The following is a 24495-nucleotide window of genomic DNA, read 5'->3' as shown; positions in this document are numbered from 1 at the left end:
ACACGACAGCTGTAAACCCTTCTTTAAGGATTCCTTTGTTTAACCACTGAGTAACTGTAATTCAGTGGTGCTGGTGGGAGAAGGGAAGTCCTAATCTTCCCAGATGGTGAATAGAGTTGATGTTCACATGCAGACTGGTGCTGCAGCACAGCCAGAAACCACTCATCTGGGAAACACAGCACCAAGAAAACAATGGGAATAGCTTCATAAAATCAGGCAGCTTCACCCAAATTTCATGTCAGGTCCATTATTCCCTTATTCTTGTAGTTTTATTTTCTTTTCCTTTCCAGCAAGCAGCTTTGTAGCTTACAAATTGTTTTCTAATCACCTCCTGGTGTGGACAAATCACACAGGTCTGACTCCATGTTTTACATAGTTAGCATTTTATATTTGTTCCACTATGGAACTGTACAGTCATAGAATGGCCTGGGTTGAAAAGGATCCCAAAGATCATCCAGTTCCAACCCCCTGCTATGTGCAGGGACGCCAGCCACCAGACCAGGCTGCCCAGAGCCACATCCAGCCACATCCAGCCTGGCCTTGAATGCCTGCAGGGATGGGGCATCCACAACCTCCTTGGGCAACCTGTTCCAGTGCGTCACCACCCTCTGAGCGAAAAACATCTTCCTAAGATCCAACCTAAACCTCCCCTGTCTCAGTTTAAAACCATTCCCCCTTGTTCTATCACTGTCCACCCTCATAAACAGCCATTCCCCCTCCTGTTTATACGCTCCAATCAAGTACTCAAAGGCCACAATGAGGTCTCCCCACAGCCTTCCATTCTCCAGGCTAAACAAGCCCAGATCCCTCCACCTTTCCTCATAGGAGAGCTGCTCCAGCCCTCTGATCATCACAGTGGCCCTCCTCTGGACCCCCCCCAACAGCTCCACATCCTTCCCAGGCCTGGACACAGTGCTGCAAATATGGCCTCACAAGAGCTGAGAAGGAGGGGACAATCACCTCCCTCTCCTGCTGGCCACCCCTTTTTCAGTGCAGCCCAGAACACACATGGATCTATCTTTTCCATACGGATATTCCCATCTGTGTACATATATATACCACACCTACACCCCCACAATCTGCTACAACTCCATAGAATTATCAAGGTTGGAAAAGACCTGGATGATCTTATGATCTTATGATCTCAGATCTTATGATCTGGATGATCTTATGATCATCCAGTCCAACCATCACCAATACTTCCCAGTTAAATCACATCCCTCAACACAACACCCAAACTTTTTGTGAACTTCCCAGGGTCGGTGACTCTACATGAGAGAAAAGGGCACTCAGATAAGGGATTCTGCATTTGCTATTAGCAGAGGTGGGATGAGACCGAGCACTGCCCCAGCTCCTGGGATAACGCAGAAGGGCTGAGACCTTCCAGCTGCTTCCACCCAGGGTCACACAGCAAAGCCGACCCTGCAGGAGTCTGCATCATTCTTTGCATGGCATTGCTAAGAGGAAGATCCCCCCCCTACCCTTGGCTCTACACTCCAGCTGCTGTCTGCCATCTGTAAAGCCACCACAGCTCTCCTACTGGAGTTCCCATCTGCACAGTGACAGCTTGGTTTCTTCTTACTGTCAAAGCAGCCACAGCCTCAGTGCTTCTCAAATCTCCCCTTTTCAGCTGATTTCCTCTTTCTAGTGGCTGGGCAATTCCTCCCTCTCACAGTCATCCCTCTGCCCCACTCTGTGCCCACAGACCCACAGAGGGCACACAGAGCCAGCCCTGTCCCAGCTGCTGCTGCTTCACATCTGACAGTCTCAGGAGCTGAGATCCAGACCGAGACAGCAATGCCCAGACATGGTTTGTAGGACGTTTGTGATAGGAAATAGGGAGGTTTGTGATTAAACCTGCCCCCTAAGGAGGAAGGCAATGCTGCCTGCAGCCCCAGCAGGCATTACAAAACATCCCCATTTACAGGAGGGTTTTAAATAGCACAATTCAGGAACTACAACTGCACAAATTCCCGCATGCCCTGGAATAAGTTTGGGAATGGACATGGTTCTACCACCTGTGCAATGCCATAGAAATAACAACCATCCACCTGTAAACCTCCATCCTCTCCCCTGCTGCACAAAGGGAAGCTCAACAGCAGTGCACAAATGTCCCAGCAATGTCTGAGCACTGCTCTGTGCATCCCAACCTGCTCATCCCATCCACTCCTGGCTGGGCAGCAGGATTGGGGTGGCACACTGCAATGGGCACAGAGGAACGTGGAAGCCCCACACATGTGAGGAAGGGGCTGGCTGTGCTCCACACTCACGTTATCAGACGTGATTTGCCCTTCTGTGGGGAGCCTCTGCTCTTTCCCAGCTCATCCTCCAGCGTCTGGGACTCCAGGATCTCATTCAGGCTGTTGTTGGCTGCGGGGCAGCTCCATGAAGAGCCGCCCCTCCACCGACCGGCACACAACAGCCGCTCCCGCGCACTGCGGCTCAGCCAATCGGAGCCGGCGGAGCTGCCGCTGCCCGATGGGACCCCCCCCCACATATTGACCCCCCAGACGAGGAAGAGGAGGAGGAGAGCGACGAGGAGCTGCCGCAGGAGCTGACGTTGGGGCGGGGGGGCAACGCGGGGGGGGGTCGGCAGTGGGGGGTGGGGTAGGGGAGGGGGTGGGGCAGCATTACCCCCGGACCCCGTGGACCCCCCCCCCCCAGCCAAAGTGCTGCTCTCCGACCCCCGCGGGCTCTTTGTGCAGCCGCTGCCCTCCAGGTAAAGACCACGCCCCAATTTGTGACCCCCCCCCCCCCCCCATATTGCGCTTTGCCCACCCCCTCCCCCAACCCCGCAACCCCCCCCCCTCCCCACATCGCCCCCCTCCCCCCCCCGGGTGGGGTTGGTGGGGGGGGTGTTGTCGACGATGTGCCTTAAGCCGCGCCGGGGTCGTGTGCCAAACCCCCCCCCCCCCTCCATCAAGATGAATGGGGCGCTGAGGGGGGGGGGGCTCAGCCGTGAGGATAAAGGGGGGGGTTAATGGGGGGGGGGGGGGCGGCGCTATAGGGAACGCAACTGATTTAAGCCCCCCCCCCACATTAACACCCCATTGTGTGTGGGGGTGGGGCACCCAATAACCCAATAACCCCCCCCCAGTGCCAAACAGCCCCAACACCCCCCTCAAAGCCGCTGCCTTACGCTGTGCCCCCCCCGCATGAAGGCAAAATAGAGAGGAAAGTGTTTTCCTGTCTTAATGAGGCATCACGATGCTCCCTGTGAAGGGCAAGTATAGTGAAAACGGGGAACTGGAGTAAGCTCTACAGCAGACTACAGCAAAACGGTTTGACTGTTCTGATGTCCCTGCAGAGAAAGAAGACGTGTTTACAAGCAAGGACAAGGTACAAAAGGAAGTGAAGGCTGTACTGACTCAAAATACCACGCTGAGCTTGCCCAGGAGAAGACTCACCAAGATTCATGTCACAGGTGAGAGAAATTGTTTCGACTGTATTGAATCCCCCAACAAAGAAGGAGGGGAAAGTTAAGTGGTTTGACACATTCAGCCCCAGCATTCAGTGATGTAGACGGTGCTTAAATTCTGTTTATTTCATGCACTGTTTTGTTTGCCTTCTGAAGCTATGAACACTTAGGACTTGGGTAGCCTCAGCTTAAGACAGACTGGAAATAACTGGGGAATTTCCCTGGGGATCTCAAGTAGATGCAATGATAGCAAAATGAGAAGTCAATAATTTCAGGGGAAATTAAAGAATATTAAAGATATCTTCAGGGCACAAGCACACCCCTGCAAATGCTTCTTCCTAAGTAGTCTCAGAGACAGCATTTGGTCACAATGCTAGAAGGCGGCACTGGTGGTTTCTATTAAATTAAAGAAACCTGCAACTAAAAAGGTTTTCCTGTATTTTCTTTTGTTTTCTTCTCTATAGCAGGTACAAAAGAAATGCTTAAAAATAGAAAGGCTTCAAGCTGGTGCTTTTCTTTCCAAAATGGAGGAAGACAGGCGTTCTATTTATTAGGAGAGTCTGATAGGAAAGTGGAAAAAGGCTTTTTACCAGGGTCTGTAGCAACATAACAAAGGGCAATAGTTTCAAAAGTGAAGAGGGTAGACTCAGTTTGGACATGAGAAAAGTTCTTTATGATGAGGGTGGTGATACACTGGAACAGATTGTCCGGTGAAGGTTGTGGGTGACTCATCATTGGAGTGTCCAAGGCCAGGCTGGATGGGGACCCTGGGCAGCCTCATTTAGTGAATGATGTCCCTGACCACGGCAAGAGGTTGGACTGGATGATCTTTAAAGCTTCCTTCTATACCCAAATCGTTCTATGATTCCATAGGGGAAACCATTTTATTACTGCCTCTGAAAACTCAGGAGATATTAGAATTGTTTTCAGAAATATGTAGGTGAGAAAAATACATTTCCTCACTATGACTTAATTACAAACAGAATTTAACCTTGACCCTCACCTGGCTTTTGCTGGCAAAGCAACTTACAGCTGTCAGCTTGTTTGGACAATTTAATGCCTGTCCCCTTGTATGAAACAGACTTTTCAATGACTGCGTATGCTGGTGTGCTGCTGGACAGTGGGGAAAGGGGTGTTTTTTAATTTTTGAAGATTTTGGAACATGATACTGGTGGAAATGAAAACAAGTTTAGGGCTATCTAAGCTGTTTTGGTCTGGCAGGGAGGAAGTTCTTCACTGGCAATTGATATAGTTCAGATGTTGGCATTCAGTTCATAGCACTGTCAGGAAATGTGAGTGGGAAAGCTGTCCTCAACGGTACAGTCCAAAGACTAATTTGGGCATTTGGGGAAGGCTGTGTAGAAAAGATTCATGTCTTAAATGTGCCCGTTTGCCTTAAATTCCAGAAGCAGAAGATGCTTTTATCAACAAGGAGAAGGTGCAGAAGGAGGTGAAGGCTGCACCAACAGAAAATGCCACGCTGAGCTGCGAGGTGGCCCAGGAGAAGACGGAGGTGAAGTGGTACAAGGAGGGGAAACTGATCACCTCGAGCAAGAAGTTCAGGGTAGAGTCAGAGGGCAAACAGCGTCGGCTGGTGGTGAGCCAGGTGGAGAAGAAAGATGCAGGGGAGTACAGCTGCGAGGCTGCTGGCCAGAAACTCACCTTCAAGATTCGTGTCACAGGTAAGACAGGTGTTGTCTGAAATACAGCAGAGAACAGTAAAGTAAAATCTAGTTTCTATTATACAGTGCTCCAGGTGCAGTAGTCTGTGCTGAGGTTTTTCCCCTATACTTGATTGCCTGGGTTTGTAGCAAGTATTTGGATTTAGTATGGCACAAAGACCTGTTTCAGTCTGTCTGTAGAATAATAATTACTGATATATGTACAATGGAAGCAATATTCAAGATATTATTCAAATCTCTCCTGTGCCTGAGATCCCAAACTGTAATTCTTGTTCACCGAAACATTTGACTAAGATAAGTATGTGCAGTGAGGCTGGAGTGCATGTTCTACGTGCAGCCTTTCATGGCAGGAGAAGCAGGAACTTCTCCTAGTAGTACACTGCCTTTTTACTATGCCTTTATGTTGGAGGCTGCATCTGGATAGGTGAGTCTGCTACTCACAGTAAGAGACCTGGTAGAGCTGACTATTCCCAGAGCTCAAAGTAAGATAGATATCTGCAAATCACACACAAAGAACAAAGGACTGCGTTGGTGAGCATATTTCCTTTGTGCCTTTGACAGTCACAGTTGTGGCAATGGTAGAGGCCATGAGGAGTCTGTTCAGGAAGCCAGGAGTACTGTTCTGGGTCATGAAAAGGCAGCCAGTGGTTTGACTATCACATGTTTATGTGTTTTGATGTTTCACAGTGGGTCTTAAGTAAAAGGAACTCAGGTTTTGGTTGCCTGCAGGACAGATGTTCTTTTGGGTTCAATATGTTTGCATAGTGACTTGCAACCATGGGACTGGTGTTCAAGGACCCTCTTGGTTCCTTCAGTTCCTAGATTCTTTCTTGCCTAGATTTGACACTTTGTTTCAACAGAAGAGCTGATATTCTCTAGTGAAGGCTATTAGTTTGGGCACAAGTGGTAACCTAAACCTGTTCCAACCTGTACATACAAACCTACAAGATGGTCTCATTTCAGTCCTTCTGTTTTTCTTTTCTTCCCTCAGAGCCAAAACCTGTGTTTATAAACCAGGAGCAGGTGCAGAAAGAGGTGAGTGCTGCCCTGGCAGCAAGTGCCTCCCTCAGCTGTGAAGTAGCACAGGATCCAACCGAAGTAAAATGGTACAAGGATGGAAGACTGCTTGCCTCCTCCAGAAAGTTCAGAATGGAATCTGTGGGCAAAACACGGCGTCTGGTTGTGGAGCAGCTGGAGAAGAAAGATGCTGGAGAATACATCTGCGAGGCTGCTGGCCAGAAGATGACCTTCGAGCTGGAAACAACTGGTGAGCATTCAGAAATTCTCAGCCAGGATTTTGTAGCCTTGTTGTGAACTGGGTTTTAGGGTGAAATCTCAGTTTTCTTTGCACCTGACAGTGTGAGAGTTTGCTCTGGCCCTTTGTGTACCTCCCCGGTGCTCAGCTGTTTTTTCCCTTACTTGGGGATAACGTCATTTATTCAAGGTGATGTCCAAACGGGCTTGTTAACAGTCCTCCGCAGTGCTTTAAGCTGTCATAGGTCAGCCAGAATTTATGCATGTTCTATAGCTATTCCTACATGTTGAAAACACTGCACTGTGCTTAAGCTTCAGCATATGTTCCAGTAAGTACAGTTCCATTAATTCTAGGGAATTGGGTGAATTAAGCATAGATCTGAAGGCTCCCTTTGCTGAGTGCAGAGATGGAAGGACTAATGTAGATTTGACTTGATATTTTCCCTTCTATGATGGGAAGGAGCTCCGTCAAAGTAAAAAAGTGGGCATTACTTCCCAGGGAAATAAGAGAAGTCTCATTATTCACAGGTGGTGAACTCTCATTTTCTCTCTCAGTCTGCAACCAGGTTGGGTTGCTGTTTCAGTACAGGCTGTTTTATGCAGGAACTCTGCTCCTCTGGTTAATCCAAGTTGTATCCAGGCCCTTCAGAAGGAAAGGGAAATAGCAGCACAGAAATATGGTCTGATTCTGACACAAATAAGTGCAGACCTGGAGAGTTAAAAGGGATTGTGTGATGTTCAAGGGACTTTGAAGCAAAGATGTCCCCTAGGTAAGATTTGTGGCTGACATTCCCTATACACTGTGGGCACACAAGCTAAGGAGAGACTAGTGATGAGCATGCAGAGAAGCCAATGATTCAGACAGGTTTGTAGTGACACGACATTGTAGAGTTCTGTCTAGTTCTCCTTGGCATAGTTTGGAAAATGAAGATGAGGAGATTGGTGGTAACCAATATGGGTTCCTCAAAGTCAAGCCATGCCTGACAAACTTGGTGGCCTTTCATGATGGAGTAACAGCATCAGTGGATAATGGGAGAGCAACTGACATCATCTACTTGGACCTGTGCAGAGCATTTGATCCTGTCCTGCATGACATCCTGGTCACCAAACTGGAGAAAAATGGTTTTGATGGATGGACCAGTTGCAGGATAGGGAACTGTCTGGATGGTCACACTCAGAGAGCTGCAGTCAATAGCTCAGTGTCCAGGTGGAGGGTGGTGTTGGGACCAGTGTTATTTAACATTTTTGTAGGCAACAAGGACAGTGGAATCAAATGCAGCCTCAGCAAGTTTGCAGATGACCCCAAGCTGAGCGGTGCTGTTGATGTGCTAGAGGGAAGGGATGCTACCCAGAGGGACCTGGACAGGCTGGAGAGGTGGGCCCTTGGCAGCCTCATGAACTTGAGTGTGGCCAAGTACAAGGCCCTGCACCTGGGTCAGGGCAATCCCAAGCACAGGCACAGGCTTAGAGGAGAATGATTTGAGAGAAGCCTTGACCCTGAGGAGAAGAGTTGGTCTGGAGGGAGGTGTCCCTGCCTATAGCAGGGGGACTGGAACTAAATGACCTTAAAGATTCATTCAGTTCTATTGTTTTTCTACCCTTAATTTTGCTTGAAAGGTTTTAGAATAAATGAGATTCTGGTTTCCATGAAAACTGTTTGCAGGGAGCTCCATTGTAGCTAGTAAGTCTATCTTTTAGTTCAATGGCAATAATGCATTGACTGTGTTGAAGAGAGAAATGACTCAGGAATGGATGATGGTTTAGAATAAAACATAATCCTACTTATTTTCTATGCAAATATGTGTAAGGAAAAGATGCTGCACTCAGTTCTGGAAATACCCTGACAAATATATCTCTAGTGTTTCACAGCTGGAGATATCAAGATTGTTAAAGCACTGGAAGATGTGGAAGTGAATGAATATGGGAGTGCATCTTTTGTCTGTGAGATTTCACACGATGAGGTTCAGAGCCAGTGGTACAAAGATGACAACAAGCTGAAGGCTGATGACAACATCAGTATGCGGCAAGATGGTAGGGTGTAAGAGGGGGATCTTTCTCCTGAGTGGGGGGTGGGTTGGAGATCAAGCATATAAGACATCTGAAATGAAGAAGGTTCAGAAGGGAGTTCCCCTTTTGTTTTGGGACTGAGGTTAGGGTGGAACAAGTGACATGGTGGGATGCTTAGTGTGGGAAGTGTGATGCTATCCCACCATCCCACACTGCCAGGAGCAGGTAGGAAATGAGTGCAGTTATTTCGAAAGTGGGGGTGAACAGGGCAGTCAGTTCACCTCTCCAAAGAGGTTTTGTCTGACAGTGAGTGTGATCCTTCTGTATCAGGTACTTTGAAGGTGACGGTGGCTGCATTTGGTCAGTCCTTGTAGAAGCCATGTTTAGATTACGCTTTGGTGGGGATGTGGACGTGGAGGAATGTGTGGTTTCATTGACATGAGAGAACAGGCAGTGATGCTGTGAAACCAGATGGATGATGCTCAGCCTGGCCACGTGCCTCAGAGCTCTTTGCTCAAGGAAGCCAAGTGTAGTTGTGGGTTTGCTCTCAAGAGCACAGTTTGGTAGGGATGAGCTGGCGGTTGGACTAGATGACCTTAGTGGTCTTTTCCAGCCTTAGTGACTCTGGTTCTCTGCTTCAGGAAAGAGCTACTCGCTGACTTACACACGTGTCCAAGTCAAGGATGCAGCAGAAATAAAATCTCTAGCAGAAAAGGCAGAATCTCGTGAATCTTGTGCCCATCTTACAGTTAAAGGTAATTATGCTTCTCATGACAATTTTGATTAAATTATGTTATAAATGAGCTAACATCCTTTGCTTTAATTTCAAGGAAGTTAAACACCACCAGGACCTTTCACAGAAATAAAAACTCCTACCTACCTACCTTTCTGCCCACAAAATATCCAGCTTCTCTTTTGCAATTTACTTTCGCTAAGTAAAACAGATTATTTTCTTAGGAGGTTGATTTTCTACGTTTAGACTTCAGATTTGTGTTTGAACGTTGAGGGATAAAAAACATAGCTTGACTTTTTCTTCATTTTCTCTTGCTGTTTGAAAAGAGCACAGGGTTGTTTTTTTTTTTTTTAATATATACAATGTTAGGGTATATATATGATGTTAAGTGTGATAAAGAAAACGGAGACATTTGAGTTAGCACACTACTCAAGACTTCAGTCCCCACCTTTGCCACTGTTAAAATTATAAGGGCAAGAACTTCCTGGAAAATGAATTTCTCCTAAGTAGAGTCATTACATTTGAGCTACAGAGACCTTTACTAGGTGAAAACTTGTTGTTCAGAGCTAAGTTGCTGTATTTAACCAAAGTAATTATCAATGTCCGTGTTTCATTGAACCTCTTTTCCATTTCGTAATGCGAGGAGTTTGATATCGGGATGGGAAGGTCATGGTTTGATTTGGATGTTGGACTGGGAATCAGAAGATCTGGGCTCTTTTCAGGTTGTCAGTCTTATTCTCTGACTTCTTAACAACATTCTTTTCTTTCTATTATTTTTTAATGATGTTTTAAGGCATTCTGAGCTGATAGGTGTAGTGTTCATGTGCAGTAATGCTGACGTGAGTAAGTGGGGTGATAATGTAAGGGTTTTTTACATTCCTTCTAAATCTCTGCTTTCTCTTGTTCCATCCTTCTTAAAGAGCAATCCATTAATCTAGTAAAGGAGCTGTGTGATGACTATGTGACTGAGCCTGAAAAAGCCAAATTTGAATGCGAGATATCCATTCCTTCTGTGAAACCTCCCAAGTGGTATCTACGTGGGGAAGTCTTACAGGCTGGCAGAAACTTGATTATGCAGCAAGAAGGCACCATCCACCAGCTGACCATACCGAAAACCACCACTGATATGACAAGCACCATTCAGTTCTCAATTGGCAAATCAAAATCCACAGCCAATCTGCTTGTCAGAGGTAACATATCCAGGCTTGGTTTACATCATGAAGATGAAGAATTAATTAACGTACAGCCTTCCTTCACTGGGGTCTTTGAAATATTGTGTGTGTGTCTGGAGGGTCTGCTCCATTTCCAGTTCAAAGCCGTTGGACAATCAATGAGACAGCTGCATCTCAGTAAAAGATCTGTTTGAATAGCTGTGATGTGCTTACTATTCAGATCTACAGAGCTGAGGTTTTGTCCTTGGCTATACCAAAGAAGTCAGATCAGGTGAAATTAATTGTATTTCTGAACTAGACAAGTTTAAGTTTGGTAGCACCTAAATTTGAAGCAGTTTGTCATTGATTTCATCTGAAAGAAACTTGCAGGCTTTTTATCTGCTGTTGTCCCCAGCGTAAGAGTCTCCATTCACATCCTAAAGTACTTGTTATATTTTCAACTCACTCTTATTCAACTCAACTCACTCTTATTTGAATAAAAGCCTCAACAATTGGGAGCAATTTGTTTTGTGGGAGCACAGAACAAGAGCTGGACCTTGCATTTGGTAGATAATATACAGTATTACTTTATAGAAATGTAGTCAATGGCATTCCCTATAGACAATCGTTTGTTTTATCTTTAGAGTGGTTCAAAGAACCATTGTGAACATGACATTAATTGGAATGGAATACACGCAAGAGACTTTCCTCTTCTTCCAATTGTCCTCATCCTTTCTTCTCTTCCACCCCTGCTTTGCAGATTACCATATAGAAATCACCAGGAAGTTGGAGGACAAGACAGCTTTGGAACGTCATTCTGTCATCCTGTCCTGTGACTTCAGGCCTTCTCCAAAAATTGTGAAATGGTTCAAGGGCCACACACTCATCAAGCCCTCTGAGAAGTACAAGATCAAGAGGGATAAGCATTCAGCAGAGCTCAAGATTCTGAAGCTGAAGCCCGATGATGCTGGTGTGTACAAGTGCAAGGCAGGAATTGCAGAGACTGAGGCCACGCTGACAGCTGAAGGTATGAGCAGGGAGGGTGACCTCTTCCATGTCCTATTTCACCTCAGATTTCTCTTCTTGGGGTTGATTTCTGCCATTCTCTCCTGCTAAATTTATAAACGTATAATGTTCACTGAGAAGATTACACAAAGATCATCTAGTCCTACCATTCTACCACATCCCAGTATGATTTATAGTAACAGTGGTAACAGTTCACCTTGTTTCCCCACAGCCTGCAATGTAGAAGTAACGAAGCACCTGCAGGATGTGGAAATTGAAGAAGAGAGCTCTGCTGTCTTCTCCTGCGAGCTGTCCCATGATGACGAGGACGTGGAATGGTTCCTGAATGGCAACCTCCTTTACACCAACAATTACAATGACATCAAGAACGTTGGCAATTGCTGCACACTGACAATGAAGCAGGTTAAGCCTGAGGATGCTGGCACAGTGACAGTGAAGTCAGACAAGGTGTCAGAAAGCGCGCCTGAAGGTGATAGGTGGGTCTGATCACACCCCTCCTGGATGTAAGAGATGCTAAGGAGCTCCAGTTCATTCTATTGTGCAGCAGTCCTGCTTCTAAAGCTGACCTCTCTGGGGTGACAAGTCATCAGAGGCTTTCTTCCAGTGGAAGGTTCCATTGCAGCAGATATCAAGGAAGGAGGATGGTTTTGGTGTCCTGCCAAAGCATTCCATTGCTTTTTATCATCATTTTATTTAGCACAAGGAGAGTTACAAGAGCAGTTTCTTTTACTGCTTCAGTAACATGCAGTGTCAATGCTGTTGTCTCCAAGGATTTATGACTGAAGGAGAGATCATTCAATGTGTGTTTTGCCTCTGGGATGACTAATGATCAGGCTGTGAGCAACCTGATCTAGCTGTGAATGTCCCTTTTTATTGCAGGGGATCTGGGCTAGATGGCCTTTAAGGGTCTCCTCCAATTCTAAGGGTACTGTGATTCTAATCTGCTCTCCCCAGCAATTAAGCTCTTTTACTCTATGTGCTCAGAGTTTGAAGGATTTCCTCTTTCTCCTTTCTTTTGCATTTGGTGGAAGTTTTTTCCCCAGTATAAACATCTGATGTGTGAAATAGAAGATAGATAAAAGGAGTCAATAAAACAGGAAAATCAAAATTGTTCAGCAGCTAATCCTCTTAATCCTGTGGCCTGCTGTATGAGCTCTGCTCCATGTGAGGGCAATGCCAGCTCTCCAGCTTTAGAAGAGCTGCATCCCAATTACTTCATATGATATCAGTCCCACCCACCGGCAATGCAGGCTGTCCCTCCTGTTCCCTGTATTCTCCTACTGATTAGTTCAGAATTCCATAAAGTGCATTCAGTCAACAGACATGAAACCACTTTAGGTTCTATATTGATGTCATCAGTACTGGTAAAGATTTATTTATCCCTCTTTAAAAATCTGAAAGCAACTGGAAATGTCTCAACTTCTGTATCACATTGTTCTGTTTTGCCTTTTTAATTGCAGAGAACCCTGCTGTCTTCATGAAGTCCTTGGATGATGTTTTTGGTGAGGAGCGGGGTGTGATTAAATTGGAATGCGAAGTCTCTAAAGAGAAGGTCAAACCAGTGTGGAAGAAGGACGGTGTTGTGCTCACTTCTGGCAACAAGTATGAGCTGGTACAGTCTGGGAAGACCCTATGTCCCCTTATCCATGACCTTGAGAAGTCAGATGCAGGTTTCTATACCTGTGATATTGGCAGTGATGTTGCCAAATCAAAGGTCGGCATTCAGGGTAAGTACTGTGGAAAGTAAAGGAGTGCTAAAAGCACATTCAGTGTGGTCACTATGTCTTACACCTATTCCCCCACGAGCCTTACTAGTTTCTACAATAGAAGTGTATTACTGCAATTTAGCACAGTGATGTCTGGAAAATTCCCATTGCTTTTGATGTAAATGTATCTCATTTTGCCATGAAAATCACCAAACATGTCAAGAATGTCCTGGAAATATTTCCTTTCTAAACATCCCTAAAATGGAGAAATCGTTTGAACACCAGTAGGGGTAGGATGGTAACAAATTAGCTAATAGAAACATTTAATTTCTTGTCATAGGCAAAACCCTTTTTCTCACGCAGCATCCTAGAGTTGTCCTCTCTGTTAGGTTGTTCCCTCTGTAGCTCATTGAATCTTCATTCTGCTCCATGGACTGAGCTGCTCTAATTGTAGTTCTTCCAGAGCAAAGACAAGAGATTCACGTCTCTTTTTTTTTTATAGCTTTCTGGTAATTCTGAGTGGAGAATGTCTTAGAGAATACATCAGTAAGGAACACAGCCATGTTCTGCAAATCCTGAGTTAAAACACCAGTACTGCTACTCATGTCAGTCACAAATGCCTTTTCTCCATATAAACCTCATACTAACCTATCTCTTACCTTCCAGAGCTGAATAGTGGCATTACCAAATGGCTGAAAAACACTGAAATCCAGGAGGGAGAAGATTGTACTTTTGAATGCATTCTGTCCCATGAAAGCATTGATGAGTTCAAGTGGACACTGACTGGAAGCAGAGTGGAAAGTGGTGGGCGATTTAAAGCTTCTAACGTGAGTCGGAAATATACTCTCATTATCAAAAGTGTGACTCCTACGGACACTGAGGAAGTCGTTTTTACTGCCCGTGGTCTAACCTCCAAAGCCTCTCTGTCTGTGAAAGGTAATGAGATGGGAGAGATTCTGGGGCCTGATTCCTTCAACTGTCTTCTGATAAGATTGTCGTGAGAGCTAACTCATAATATGGTTAAAGTGAATAGCAACCTTCTACTTGAACCTCAAAGCACTGAGAATTTCTCTTAAAAATAAGTAAAAGGAGGAAACATTTTACACAAATGTGAGAACTACCCAAAGCACTGGGGTAGTGTTGGAAATGGGCATCTCACTACAGCTTGTTCCATTAACAGTAAATCAGGAATGATCTGTTGAGGGAACTGTGGGAGCAAATATCCTCTAAGTATAAGCTGAAGGGATGGCCTTCACATCATCTAGCTGTACAACAAATTCCTATCTAGAGCATGTGCATCTGAGAGCATCATCCGAGGCTCCCAGTGTGATGAGTGGAGAGAAGAAAGAGGCAGTTTTCAGACATGGTTCATCATCCTCAATTGGGTAGATTTAAGAGAGAATAAATGCTGCCTGGAATTCTATTGTCTGTACTTTGCAGATTACTGCTGGCTGTAGGATGGCGTCTGTTGCAAGTGCCTCTCTAACTTATCTCCAGCATGTAGATGTATGTATTTTGAGAGAGGCATCCTACCCTAAGTGTATGTTACTCAAAAAGCTTGTTTTCTTCCAGGAAAACCTACTGAGGTTTCAAAACAGCTGGAGGATAAGACAGCAGCAGCAGGGCAGGACATCAGCCTGAGCTGTGAGCTGTCAAAACCGGATTTGAACATCAGGTGGTACAAGGATGGCAAAGCAATCAGAAAAAGCCAGAAGTACGACTTGCAGCAGGAGGGAAGTGGGGCCATTCTGATCATCCATGACTCTACTGCCAAGGACAGTGGGGAGTACCCCTGTGAGACAGAGGACTCCATAACAAAAGCCAGGGTCACTGTGCAAGGTGAGTTGAAAAGCACACTGGGGATGGCATGTAGAGAAGTCGAGGTAAATATCTGCAGCCTGTGGGTGATGTTTTTCTCTTCTGTTTCCTTGAGCAGGATCAATTCTTAGTTTTCAGAAAATATGATGGATTAAAATCTTTTCCTTAAAATAATCTGGAAACTGAATGATTCTCCAGTGTGATGTGGATCTGGGCAGCCTGGTCTGGTGGTTGGTGACCCCTTGGAGGGGGTTTGAAACTAGATGATCTTTGAGGTCCTTTTCTACTCAGGCCACTCTATGATTCTGTGATCATTCTATGATTCTATGATCTTGGGTGTTAGTGAGCCAAGAAAAGATGGCAATCTGAATTAGTCTATATTGAATATGTGTAATCAAAACTATATGCAGTTTATCAGATGAGATCCTAACAGCGCATGTATAATGGTATTGAACTTTCCAGATATCTACTGGAATTATCAAACCTATGTAAATGGGTGGACTCTGTGGTCTTCTTAGACTCTTTGCATCTCTATGTGATATTCTGAAATGAGGGCAAAGGAGATTCAGGACACCTCTGTATGCTTGGGACTTGTTGGGGTAACAAATCCCTTTGTCCTACACCCTCATCCTTTTTTTTTTCCTTCCAGAAAAACCTAATTACTTTATCAAGGAACTTTCAGATGTGAAAACTGAAGAAAGTGGAAGTGCACTTTTTACATGTCAGAGCGAGAAAGCTGCATCCTTCGTCATATGGAGGAAAGGCATTGCTGAGCTCAGGCCTGGCAGGAAATACGAGATGGCACAGAAAGGACGAGACCTGCAGCTGAGCATAAAAAATCTGGAGAAAAGTGACATTGACGTGTACACCTGTGACATTGGTGATGCCCAGTCCAGAGCCAAGCTGGTTGTACAAGGTATGTGTGAGAGCCATATGACTGCGCATCCTGTTTCTCCACTACCAAGACATTATCCTGGTAGAATTTGTACATTTATGGCAGGTCTTTGGGGCTGCAGCTGTCTGGCCTGAATAGCGGTTCACAAGCCATGCACAGAGCAAGCTGCACAGAAAGGCAGCTACCGACCAGAGCAGTGCCATTGAGAACTTTATGTATCATTTAAAAACCAAAAATGCTGATGTACGGTGAGGCTGGTGACCCAGAAATCAGTGTGAACTTTCTATCTCTGACCTTTCTGAGTTACAAATAGTCCTCCAGAGTTCTAGGCAAAAATTCCCTTATGCTGCATTCTGGGTAGTTGTCACGGTTTAAACAAAAATCTACCTGTGTCCGTGACAGGGGGGCCACAGGCAAGTGAGGTGCTAGAAGGAGCTGAACCTCTGTCCCAACTACTTCAGAAGCAGCCCAAACCCCCTCGTACATGGCTAAGATCTCCTTCTCAGTTGGAGTGTAGCACTCCTCAGACCCTTTATATGCTCGACTCCAAAGTCCCGGGGGTTGGCCTTGGGTTTCTCCTAAAGCTCTTTGCCACAAACTCCAAGTGGGACCTTTCTCTCCAGCAGCAGTGTAGAGGATGTTCTTTACATCCTGTCCCGTCTGTACTGGCCCCAAGGCCACGGCACAGGCTATCTCTTGTTTTCTCTGCTCAAAAGCCTGCTGCTGCTCAGGACCCCATGAGAAATTATTCTTCTTCCGTGTTACCTGATAGAGGGGGCTCACTATGTGGCTGTAGTTTGGGACATGCATTCTCCAGAAGCCCACTACTCCCAGAAAAGATTGGGTCTCTGTCTTGTTGGTGGGCGGAGACATAGCAGTGATTTTGTCAATCACATCTGCTGGGATGTGTCGATGCCCATCTTGCCATTTTACACCTAAGAACTGGATTTCCTGGGCAGACCCCTTCACCTTGCTGCGCTTAATGGCAAAACCAGCTTGCAAAAGAATTAGGATTATCTGTTTTCTTTTCTTGAAAATCTCTGCTGCTGTATGGCCCCACACGACAATATCAAGAATATACTGCAAGTGTTCGGGAGCAGTAAAATTATTCATGCTTTATATGATGTTATGATGTGGAATACTGATAGCAAAATTACAAAATTATTAAACCATGACACCCTGGTATTTTTCTTTTTTTTTTTCTTAAATATTTTCCTTTTTACTATTTAAATGTTATGGGCACATCTTGTAGAAACACAAGGCTGTTTACAAAGAAGTGCATGCTGTGTTGCTGTATGATGAGCAAGATACATCTATTCTTCATCTAGCAGGAATAGTTGCTGAGCCTTAAGAACAGTTTCAGAAAGCTTTGGGAATTTGGGCGTTTTCCTTGTTTCTGCAACACAAAATGAAAATTTACGCTGTATACAAAGAAAAGGGGAGTCCGAACTTGTACGTTAAATTTGAAGGAGAACAATCTGGGGTAATATTTAAAAAAAAAAAAAAAAAAAAAAAAAAGGGAGCGTGGTCATCAAATACTATAAAATATATTAGCTGTTACTAGAATGCCACTTATCTTCCCACCATAGGAATCACTGTCATGTTGTATGTGAATTTGTGAGGTGGGTTTTGAAGCTGAAATTAAAAACTTCTTGTATGGCTGTCTTCATAGTGGCTATCCAGACTATCTGAAGAAATAACAGCTATTATGTAGTCAGCTATTCACCAGTTTTAACTGATTATAAATTACGTTTCAGGGTGGAGAACATAGCATAGTGCCTGACACCTGTGTTGATCCTGAGGGCATTCTTGATTCTGTGCATTATGATGTCATGGATATTAAAGAGCAAGCTGAGGCAGCACATAGTTCCATTGTATCCCTGGGGGACCCGAAGGAAGATACTGGCTGGTTTGAAAAGCAGCTGGAGAAAACTAACTTTGAACTGATGGAGACCAAAGAAGAGCTAACAGAGAAAAACACCAAACTACTTAAAACTGAAGAAGAGCTGATGCAGAAGAACAAAGGTGAGTTATGCGATGTGAAAGGTAGAAGACAGAAATAGTTCATTAATATAAAATAGAAATAACCAGTTTGAGTAGGAATTAGAGGAGATGTTCTACCTTTGGAACCATAGCCTGTAGATAAGTGATAGTTTGTTCCTTGTGTATATTCAGGTTCAGCAATTCCACGGTTTTTGGTTATTTCTTTTCTTTTTTTCCCCCTCTCCTTTAAACTGCAACTAGCAGCTTTACACTTTCGTAAGTATGGGGTTAAATGTCTATATCTTGATTTTTACTTTTATATTGTAATCTCTACTCTTCTTTATGTCTTGTTGATGCAATGTTTTCGTTCCAAGAAATATAGAAAACTTTTGAATCACTCCCAATAAGTGAAGACCACATGCAAATTAATTAATCTGTTCAAAAGCTACCTAAACATTAGAATATCTGGAAAAATTGATTACTTAATAAACTATCTATTGGCTACTTATGTAATACAACCTTTTCTGTGTGTTACAGACTTTGAAATGCAGATGATTAAATTGGATGAGTCTGTTGAGCAACTTAAAGAAGCAACTGAGGTAACTTTATCAAGAAGATGTTGTGTAAAATTGTTTTAATACCAACTTGTGGTAGCTTAAAATGCTATTCCAGTAGGCTCCATTAATAGATTTCTTACCAAGCTTAGCTTAACTGAATTTGCCTTTAATGCATTGTGTAATTCAGCTACTTAACACTCCATTAGAAACTGATGACTGAATTTTTTTTATTTTTTATTTCCAAGAAAATGAATGCACAAAATGAAAGGGTTCGAGAGCTAATGGACATCGTGGTGCAGAAAGATGACATTATTACAGAGCTACAAGACTTAAAATCTCATTTAGAGGAAAAAGTAAAAGATTATGTGAGTTTTACACATCTCCATATCCTTATACAAAAAAAGAAAAACACTAATTCTATGCTTGTAATCAACACATTTTTGGAAAACTGATTTTCTGTATGTAACTGGTACTCGCTTGAAATTGTAAACAATTCAAATTTATCTGAAGGTAGTTGTTGTTAACACAAACAACAAAAATATCAGCGTGTTCCACTAACTCCTGCCTCACACTCCTAAATCAGAGGAAGAGCAACAGTAAAAGTATGTTGAGTAGAGTTGGAAGTACGAGTATGAATGGTCAGGATATCTCCACGTTCTATGCAGTCCATAAAACTTTATCCTGACTAATGTACTGCGAGCTACTGAATATGTGAAGACTAGCTTGATTAAGTATGTGTGCATACCACTTCTGGTGGTTTTTGTTCATTTTTTGATGTTTGGTAGCCTGAAGTAGCTCTGAAAACATTTATAGTTAATTCTGTCACTCAGATCTCTAACCTTGTAAGCTTAGCAACTTGACCCTTCTTAGTCTTTGACTGTCTGCATCACTGCAACTTAGTATTTCCATGGTATTAAAGCTGACTGTGATGAGTAGTCATGTCCTCACCTATTACTTCTTCCAAGAACAAGGCTCCAACTCTATCTGTGAGATTGTGTGGCCTGAACACTTCTGAGGCTTTTCTTTTCATAAGTTACTAAAGATGAATAATCAGTCCTTGGCAGTGCCAGCATGGCTTAACAATCGTCATCTTGTAAGTAAGGAAGCTTCACTTGTGGTCAAGGACACAATCTAAAATATGCGTGACAGAGCTGACTAAGCTTTAAGGTTGGATTATATCTGTCACGATGAAAGTGATTTTAGCAGCTTAGCAGAAGTGTGATGTGATGAACTTGTATGAGAGCTGACCATTTGCTCTTTGACCATGTTTGTAATTTTGTTGACTTCTTGGAAACAGGAAATTCTTTGATAAACTGGTAAACTCTTGATTGTGTGCAAGTCTTTTACTTTGTAACCTGCTAGGCTCTTGCTTTCCCTTGTATACTCTACCGAGTATTGCACTTGTCATTATCTGAAGGTGTACTTGTTCTGTCTGCTATTGAGATTTGTAACTGATGTCTATAGAGTCACCGGGTAAATATTTTAGCTGTATGGTTTTGTGTAAATATTTGCCTACAGAAGATTACTGAGACTTAAGTGCTCCTTTTGTTAAGCTTCAATGTAACTGATCTTATATCAATACAGGAAAAGACTGCCTTCCATTTAACTACCATTAAAGCAGAACCGGCAGAAGAGAACACTAATAAAGGAACTGAAAGCAGCCAATTTTCAGTGCTTTCAGTTAAAGCACTGAAACAAGATAAAACTGAGTTGGAAGTGGGAAGAAAGCGCAGTACTGATGAAGATAAGCCTACTGTGGAAGAGCCACCTCCAAAGAAAGGTACAGTTTCTTCCATCGTTGAACAGGGTGTCTTCCAAAACAATAAATTGCTTCCTATTCCAGATAGGAAGCAAAAGGCTGTGAAGCACGTTACCTTATGGTATAAGGAGAAAAGCCACTGTGTTAAACTGTAAATAGAAGTAACTGTTATGTAAATATCCCTTTTTCAGAAGGTCCTATGCTGTTCATTTTTGAATGCTTAAGAATAAAAGTTTTTGCACTATTTTTTTCCTTTTTGCTGCTTTTTCCTCATCTGTTGATGCACTTGCAGATTTGGTAATAGTTTTAAAGCAGTTTCTTTAGGATTGTTTCAACTGCTGTTGCTGATCTTCTGAGTAGCATCGGCTGCTCAAGTGCTTTTTTTTGTTTGTTTGTTTTGTTTTTCCTGAAGCAACTATCAAAATTGTTGACGACCTGCTAATTGCTCGCTCATGGGCAATATTTGAGCAAAATGGTTTGGATAAGCTCTGATGCATTTAACTTCACTTCTGGGCACAGCTGAGCATCAGTGTTCCTAGAATTACGGAAGGCATATACAATGTAGAAGGGAAAATCTAAAACTTAGCTGTAGTCCCTTCCTTTCTTGTATTCCTCTTGCAAAATATGTGCAAGGGAGAAAGTCAAGGCCTTCTTTGGATGAGATGCTGTTCTTGGATGATTTGTCCCTGCTGCCTTTATTTGGCATAAATATTGAATCCTAATGTGACCACTGAATGGCATCACATATAAGCATCTTACCAGAGACTGAGGGAGGGATGTGGACTCCTCCATACTCCAAATAGTAGTGGGTTTGTTCTAATCATATGACCAAAGCTCTCATTTAAAAATTAATGACAGCAATGCTCCACATAGGAATTAAAATGGGTAGCTGATAGTCACAATGTCAGCATGAAGTTTTCGGTTAAGAAGTACTGAGTATTCAATCATGTTAAAATTTTCTTCTATTTGTGAGTATTAATAGCGTCCAATTTCAAAAAACTCTTAATATATATTCTTTAGCTATGTTAAATATACACAGTAGAACAATGAGCACAGGTATGTTGTGCTGGTTCTTTTGTAGAATTAGTTATATAAGTAGCACGAGCAAAAGTGTTTTAGGAGATGCTAGGTTATCTCAGCTTAAAGTTCAGGGTATTTACACCATTCTCTGAGCTTTTATGTCTTGTTTCCTATGCTCTGTAATAATGCTTTTTCCCTACTTCCTGTGTAAGGAGCTTCTAGACTGAACATTACACATCTTCTCCCTAGTCTTTTTTATCTTGCTTTAGTGCTTGCTTGTTGTTTTCAGCATAAAGTGTTTAGATTACTTATAAATCATATTCCCCTCACTAGTGTTGCTGGGAGCAGCAGTCAAAACCCAAAACCTGGTTTGGGGTGGAATATGCCACTGCTGTTTCTTCAGTATGACTTTTAAATCAGTTGAGGGCTGTATATAAAACTCCTTAGATGAGTTAAGAGGCTGTTTCCATGCAGTACATGTGAATCTGTATGTAATGCAGGCTGCACGTGGGCGCTATAAAATTCTGCATTTCTGTAGTTGTAGTAATAAAAGGACTGTACAAGAATCACCATTGAATATATTGTTGTGGTGACCCAATCCCTAGTAAGTCTTGACTTATATTTATTTTTTTTAATACTTAAAGTATGCATATTATGGAATGGACATAACTGGATTCTAAAGCAATGATGAAATACAGCAGAAGTCGCTTTTGATAGAAAGAAAATGCATGTGATTTTAGCTAATTGCTCACCAGTTAAAGAAAAAAACAGCCCCAAGCTAATGGAATATTTATGGAAACTTGAATCTGCAAATTTGTACAACTTTATGAGTGAACTTTATATGCAAAAGAGTAAGTGTGGACAGAAGTAGGAATCCTCATATTTTGTTTAGAGATCAACTGAATAAGAGAGACAGATATCAACACTTAAGTGATCAACTTGTCCAGGGTTTTATCTTTCTTTTGAAAGTAAGAGGACTGTGAGTTGGAATGAAATTTCTTAGAGAACTGTTTATCTACCATTTAGATGTAGATGGAGTGATTCCTGGCTGCTTTATAGGGATTGCTGAAGCACGGAAGATAGAAAGAATATAGCTGTGAATTATCTATCTCGTTCCCATGTTTCTTAAATCTAATTAGATTTTCTACTGGTGTGGAGTTGAAGGTTTGAGTAGTGCCATGGTAAACATGTTCTTCCAGCCTGAAAACCTTTTGCTCTTAATTCTGTATAGAAATCTGAGGCACCTGATTACGTGTTCAGAGGACTTTAATTCCTTCACTAGTATCAAATACTATGTGATGTGAGGGTATGGCTTGCATATTACGACAGTGTTTCACTTAGAAGTTGCTACTTGGTGTTGTGAACTGCTATGTAATAATTATTTTAATCAATCTGAGCTACATTCCTTTTCCCCTTTTTTTTTGGTTTGTTTGTTTGTTTGTTTTACAGTAGTTGTAAATGAGAGAAAGAAAAAGAACACTGTAGAGCAAAGGACAATTGAACACATGAAACAAAAGTGCTCCACGTACCGAAAGGAAGTACTAGCACTGAGGGAAAGAACTGAAATCTTGGAACATCATTTAACTGTGCTTGAAGAACAATGCAGCAGAGAACAAAATAAAAAAGAAGATTTCAGTAAGCAGGTAACAAGCCTGCGTATTGAGCTTTCTTTTTCTGAAGAAACAGCTGATGTCCTCCGTGAACAAATTCTGCAGGGTCAAGCTGACTATCGGGAAATTGCTTCTGAACTGGATGAACAGAAATCTATAAATATGACACTTGAAAACAAAAATGCCCAACTAACTAACAACATAGAAGTTGCCAAAGAATATATAATTGATAAAGTGTCACAAGTAAAAGAAATGCGGACCAAATTAGATGAATTATACAAATGTCACTTAGAGTTTCACGCCATCGGTACTGACTTTGTCAGTGTAAAGGATTCCTCAGACTGTGAAAAAGATGAGCCAGGGACATCTCAAATTAGTTCTGCATGCATTCAGTCACAGACTTCTTCCATCTCAGATCTTGTGCAGGACCTCTCCTTTAACTATAGTCTTGAAAGGATTTGGGAAGTATGCAGAAGTATTGTTGATGTTTCCTCACAAAAATGTCAGCACATCAAAGCACTGCTTCAAGACAATGAAAACCTAAAGGCGGGACTGAATAATGCTGAAAATCATAATCGTCAACTTGTAATGAAGCTATGTGAGATTACAACTCACACTAGTCAGGAAGATGATCTTGTGAATCAGTTACATGAGCAAATAGAAAACTCAGGACTTTGAAGAAAAGACTGCAGAAGATCAGAGAGTGATTGCACAATTTCAGGAGGAAGTTGCCAACTGTGAGGTAAAAATAAGAGAGCTTGAATATCGCCTGGAGGCTTCCAAGACAATGGAAGACAATGTGTCAAAACTCAATGAATTACTTAAAGAAAAAGAATCTATTATTGTTAATCTGGAGACAGTTACAGCAACTCTGCAGGAGAAGTCTGCAAATGCAGACAAAATGTTTGAAGAGTTAAGTAGCAAAAAAGCAAATCTGATTCAAGAAGTTATGCAGCTGAAAAACAGCTTGGAGCAGATGAAACATTCTCTTCGGGAAAAGGAAAAGAGTGAAATGGAGAAAGTGCAACGTATAGAATCGTAAGTAACCACTGAGTTAACTTAGAGCCCTTTGAGAATGAACTAGAGTTAAAAATAGTTAATGGGAACATCCCTTCGACTTAATGCATTTGCATGCTTATCAATGGCCAAACTACTACTTTAGGATGCTTTGGTATGCTACTTGAGTTCCAAGGGAAAACAGGAGTGTGCAAGGAAATAAAGAATAATATGGGGATTTCTGGTGGTTTTGTTGTACATCCCTCAGAATAGCATCTGAATAATTTATTGCTTCAGAATCTGATTATGAGAAGCAAGCTGAAATTCAAAAGTAATTGTTTAAATCTTGTCACTGGTCTAGATAGATTTAAGAGTCTATTTACAAATAGAAACCAACAGGCAGGGCATGGATTAAGCTGTAATTGCTGTTTCCATGAGATGTGTAACAGTAATGTTCTTTGTCTCTTTATTTTTAACATAAGGCTAGAAAATATTCTTTCTGAGAGTTCTGCCCTTGTACTGAATTTGAAAAAAGATTTGCAGAGGAAAGAAGAAGAGTATGCAGATCTAAAAGACAAACATTCTGATGCCGAGAAACAAATTCAGCAAGTACAAAGCGAGGTTTGTAGTCAACTGAGCTATTTTTTTCTGTAAGATTATGCTTGGCTTTCTGCTGTTAAAACTTCTCAAACTTTAACTATGAAGCTGGAAATTTCACACTAGTGTGGCTAGCAGCAAATCTTAGGTAAAGTTGCCATTGAAGCTCTAGAGGGGACCAGAAGTTAAAACATGGTTTCGCATAGATAATGAACAGAGGAAAGTAAAGTTGGTTAGTAGTCTGGAATAAGGTTTGTGAAGAGAATAGCCAATCTGCCTCTGG

At 42.6% G+C, this 24495-nt stretch overlaps 3 protein-coding genes and 1 long non-coding RNA gene across 5 annotated transcripts; all 4 read left to right on the top strand.

Moving 5' to 3' along the window:
• The first annotated feature begins 2647 nt into the window (after positions 1-2647).
• Positions 2648-5088, top strand: LOC146759197 (uncharacterized). Its single transcript, XR_014932272.1, has 3 exons — positions 2648-2719; positions 3308-3424; positions 4825-5088. It is a non-coding gene; the product is annotated as an uncharacterized LOC146759197 (long non-coding RNA).
• A 1213-nt stretch (positions 5089-6301) lies between these two features.
• On the top strand, positions 6302-10537 carry LOC146759196 (myosin-binding protein C, fast-type-like). 2 transcript variants are annotated; one of them, XM_085510264.1, is made up of 4 exons: positions 6302-6367; positions 8214-8385; positions 9003-9116; positions 10015-10537. In XM_085510264.1, the coding sequence occupies exons 2-4, from the start codon at positions 8373-8375 to the stop codon at positions 10458-10460; spliced, it is 573 nt and encodes a 190-aa protein (XP_085366390.1). In that variant the 5' UTR covers positions 6302-6367; positions 8214-8372; the 3' UTR covers positions 10461-10537. The 2 variants fall into 2 exon arrangements, with proteins under 2 accessions (XP_085366390.1, XP_085366391.1); XM_085510265.1 differs by lacking the exon at positions 6302-6367 and having other exon boundaries at positions 7850-8385.
• A 949-nt stretch (positions 10538-11486) lies between these two features.
• LOC146759195 (obscurin-like) lies at positions 11487-15896 on the top strand. Its single transcript, XM_085509917.1, has 6 exons — positions 11487-11747; positions 12732-12998; positions 13644-13913; positions 14550-14816; positions 15445-15711; positions 15850-15896. The coding sequence occupies exons 2-6, from the start codon at positions 12749-12751 to the stop codon at positions 15894-15896; spliced, it is 1101 nt and encodes a 366-aa protein (XP_085366043.1). The 5' UTR covers positions 11487-11747; positions 12732-12748.
• Positions 15897-18212: 2316 nt separating this feature from the next.
• LOC146759194 (kinesin-like protein KIF20B) lies at positions 18213-23648 on the top strand. Its single transcript, XM_085510263.1, has 4 exons — positions 18213-18272; positions 18476-18595; positions 19815-20010; positions 22459-23648. Exons 1-4 carry the CDS (start codon positions 18219-18221, stop codon positions 23295-23297), a joined length of 1209 nt encoding a protein of 402 aa, XP_085366389.1. The 5' UTR covers positions 18213-18218; the 3' UTR covers positions 23298-23648.
• Positions 23649-24495: the final 847 nt, after the last annotated feature.

This window comes from Coturnix japonica, chromosome 10 (genome assembly GCF_054131305.1).
Source record: "Coturnix japonica strain WE chromosome 10, WE-NBRP24, whole genome shotgun sequence".
NCBI classification, from domain to species: domain Eukaryota; kingdom Metazoa; phylum Chordata; class Aves; order Galliformes; family Phasianidae; genus Coturnix; species Coturnix japonica.
Note: the sequence above shows the minus strand (reverse complement) of the source record. Positions and strands in the feature narration are given on the sequence as shown.

Coding starts and splice junctions, on each gene's coding strand:
- LOC146759196 (XM_085510264.1), top strand. Junction 9,117..10,014: donor TGCCCATCTTACAGTTAAAG/GTAATTATGCTT, acceptor TCCTTCTTAAAG/AGCAATCCATTAATCTAGTA.
- LOC146759195 (XM_085509917.1), top strand. CDS start 12,749: ATGAAGTCCTTGGATGATGTTTTTGGTGAGGAGCGGGGTGTGATTAAA. Junction 14,817..15,444: donor AGCCAGGGTCACTGTGCAAG/GTGAGTTGAAAA, acceptor TTTTCCTTCCAG/AAAAACCTAATTACTTTATC. Junction 15,712..15,849: donor AGCCAAGCTGGTTGTACAAG/GTATGTGTGAGA, acceptor AGCCATGCACAG/AGCAAGCTGCACAGAAAGGC.
- LOC146759194 (XM_085510263.1), top strand. CDS start 18,219: ATGCAGATGATTAAATTGGATGAGTCTGTTGAGCAACTTAAAGAAGCA. Junction 18,596..19,814: donor AGGAAAAAGTAAAAGATTAT/GTGAGTTTTACA, acceptor ATATCAATACAG/GAAAAGACTGCCTTCCATTT. Junction 20,011..22,458: donor AGAGCCACCTCCAAAGAAAG/GTACAGTTTCTT, acceptor TTTGTTTTACAG/TAGTTGTAAATGAGAGAAAG.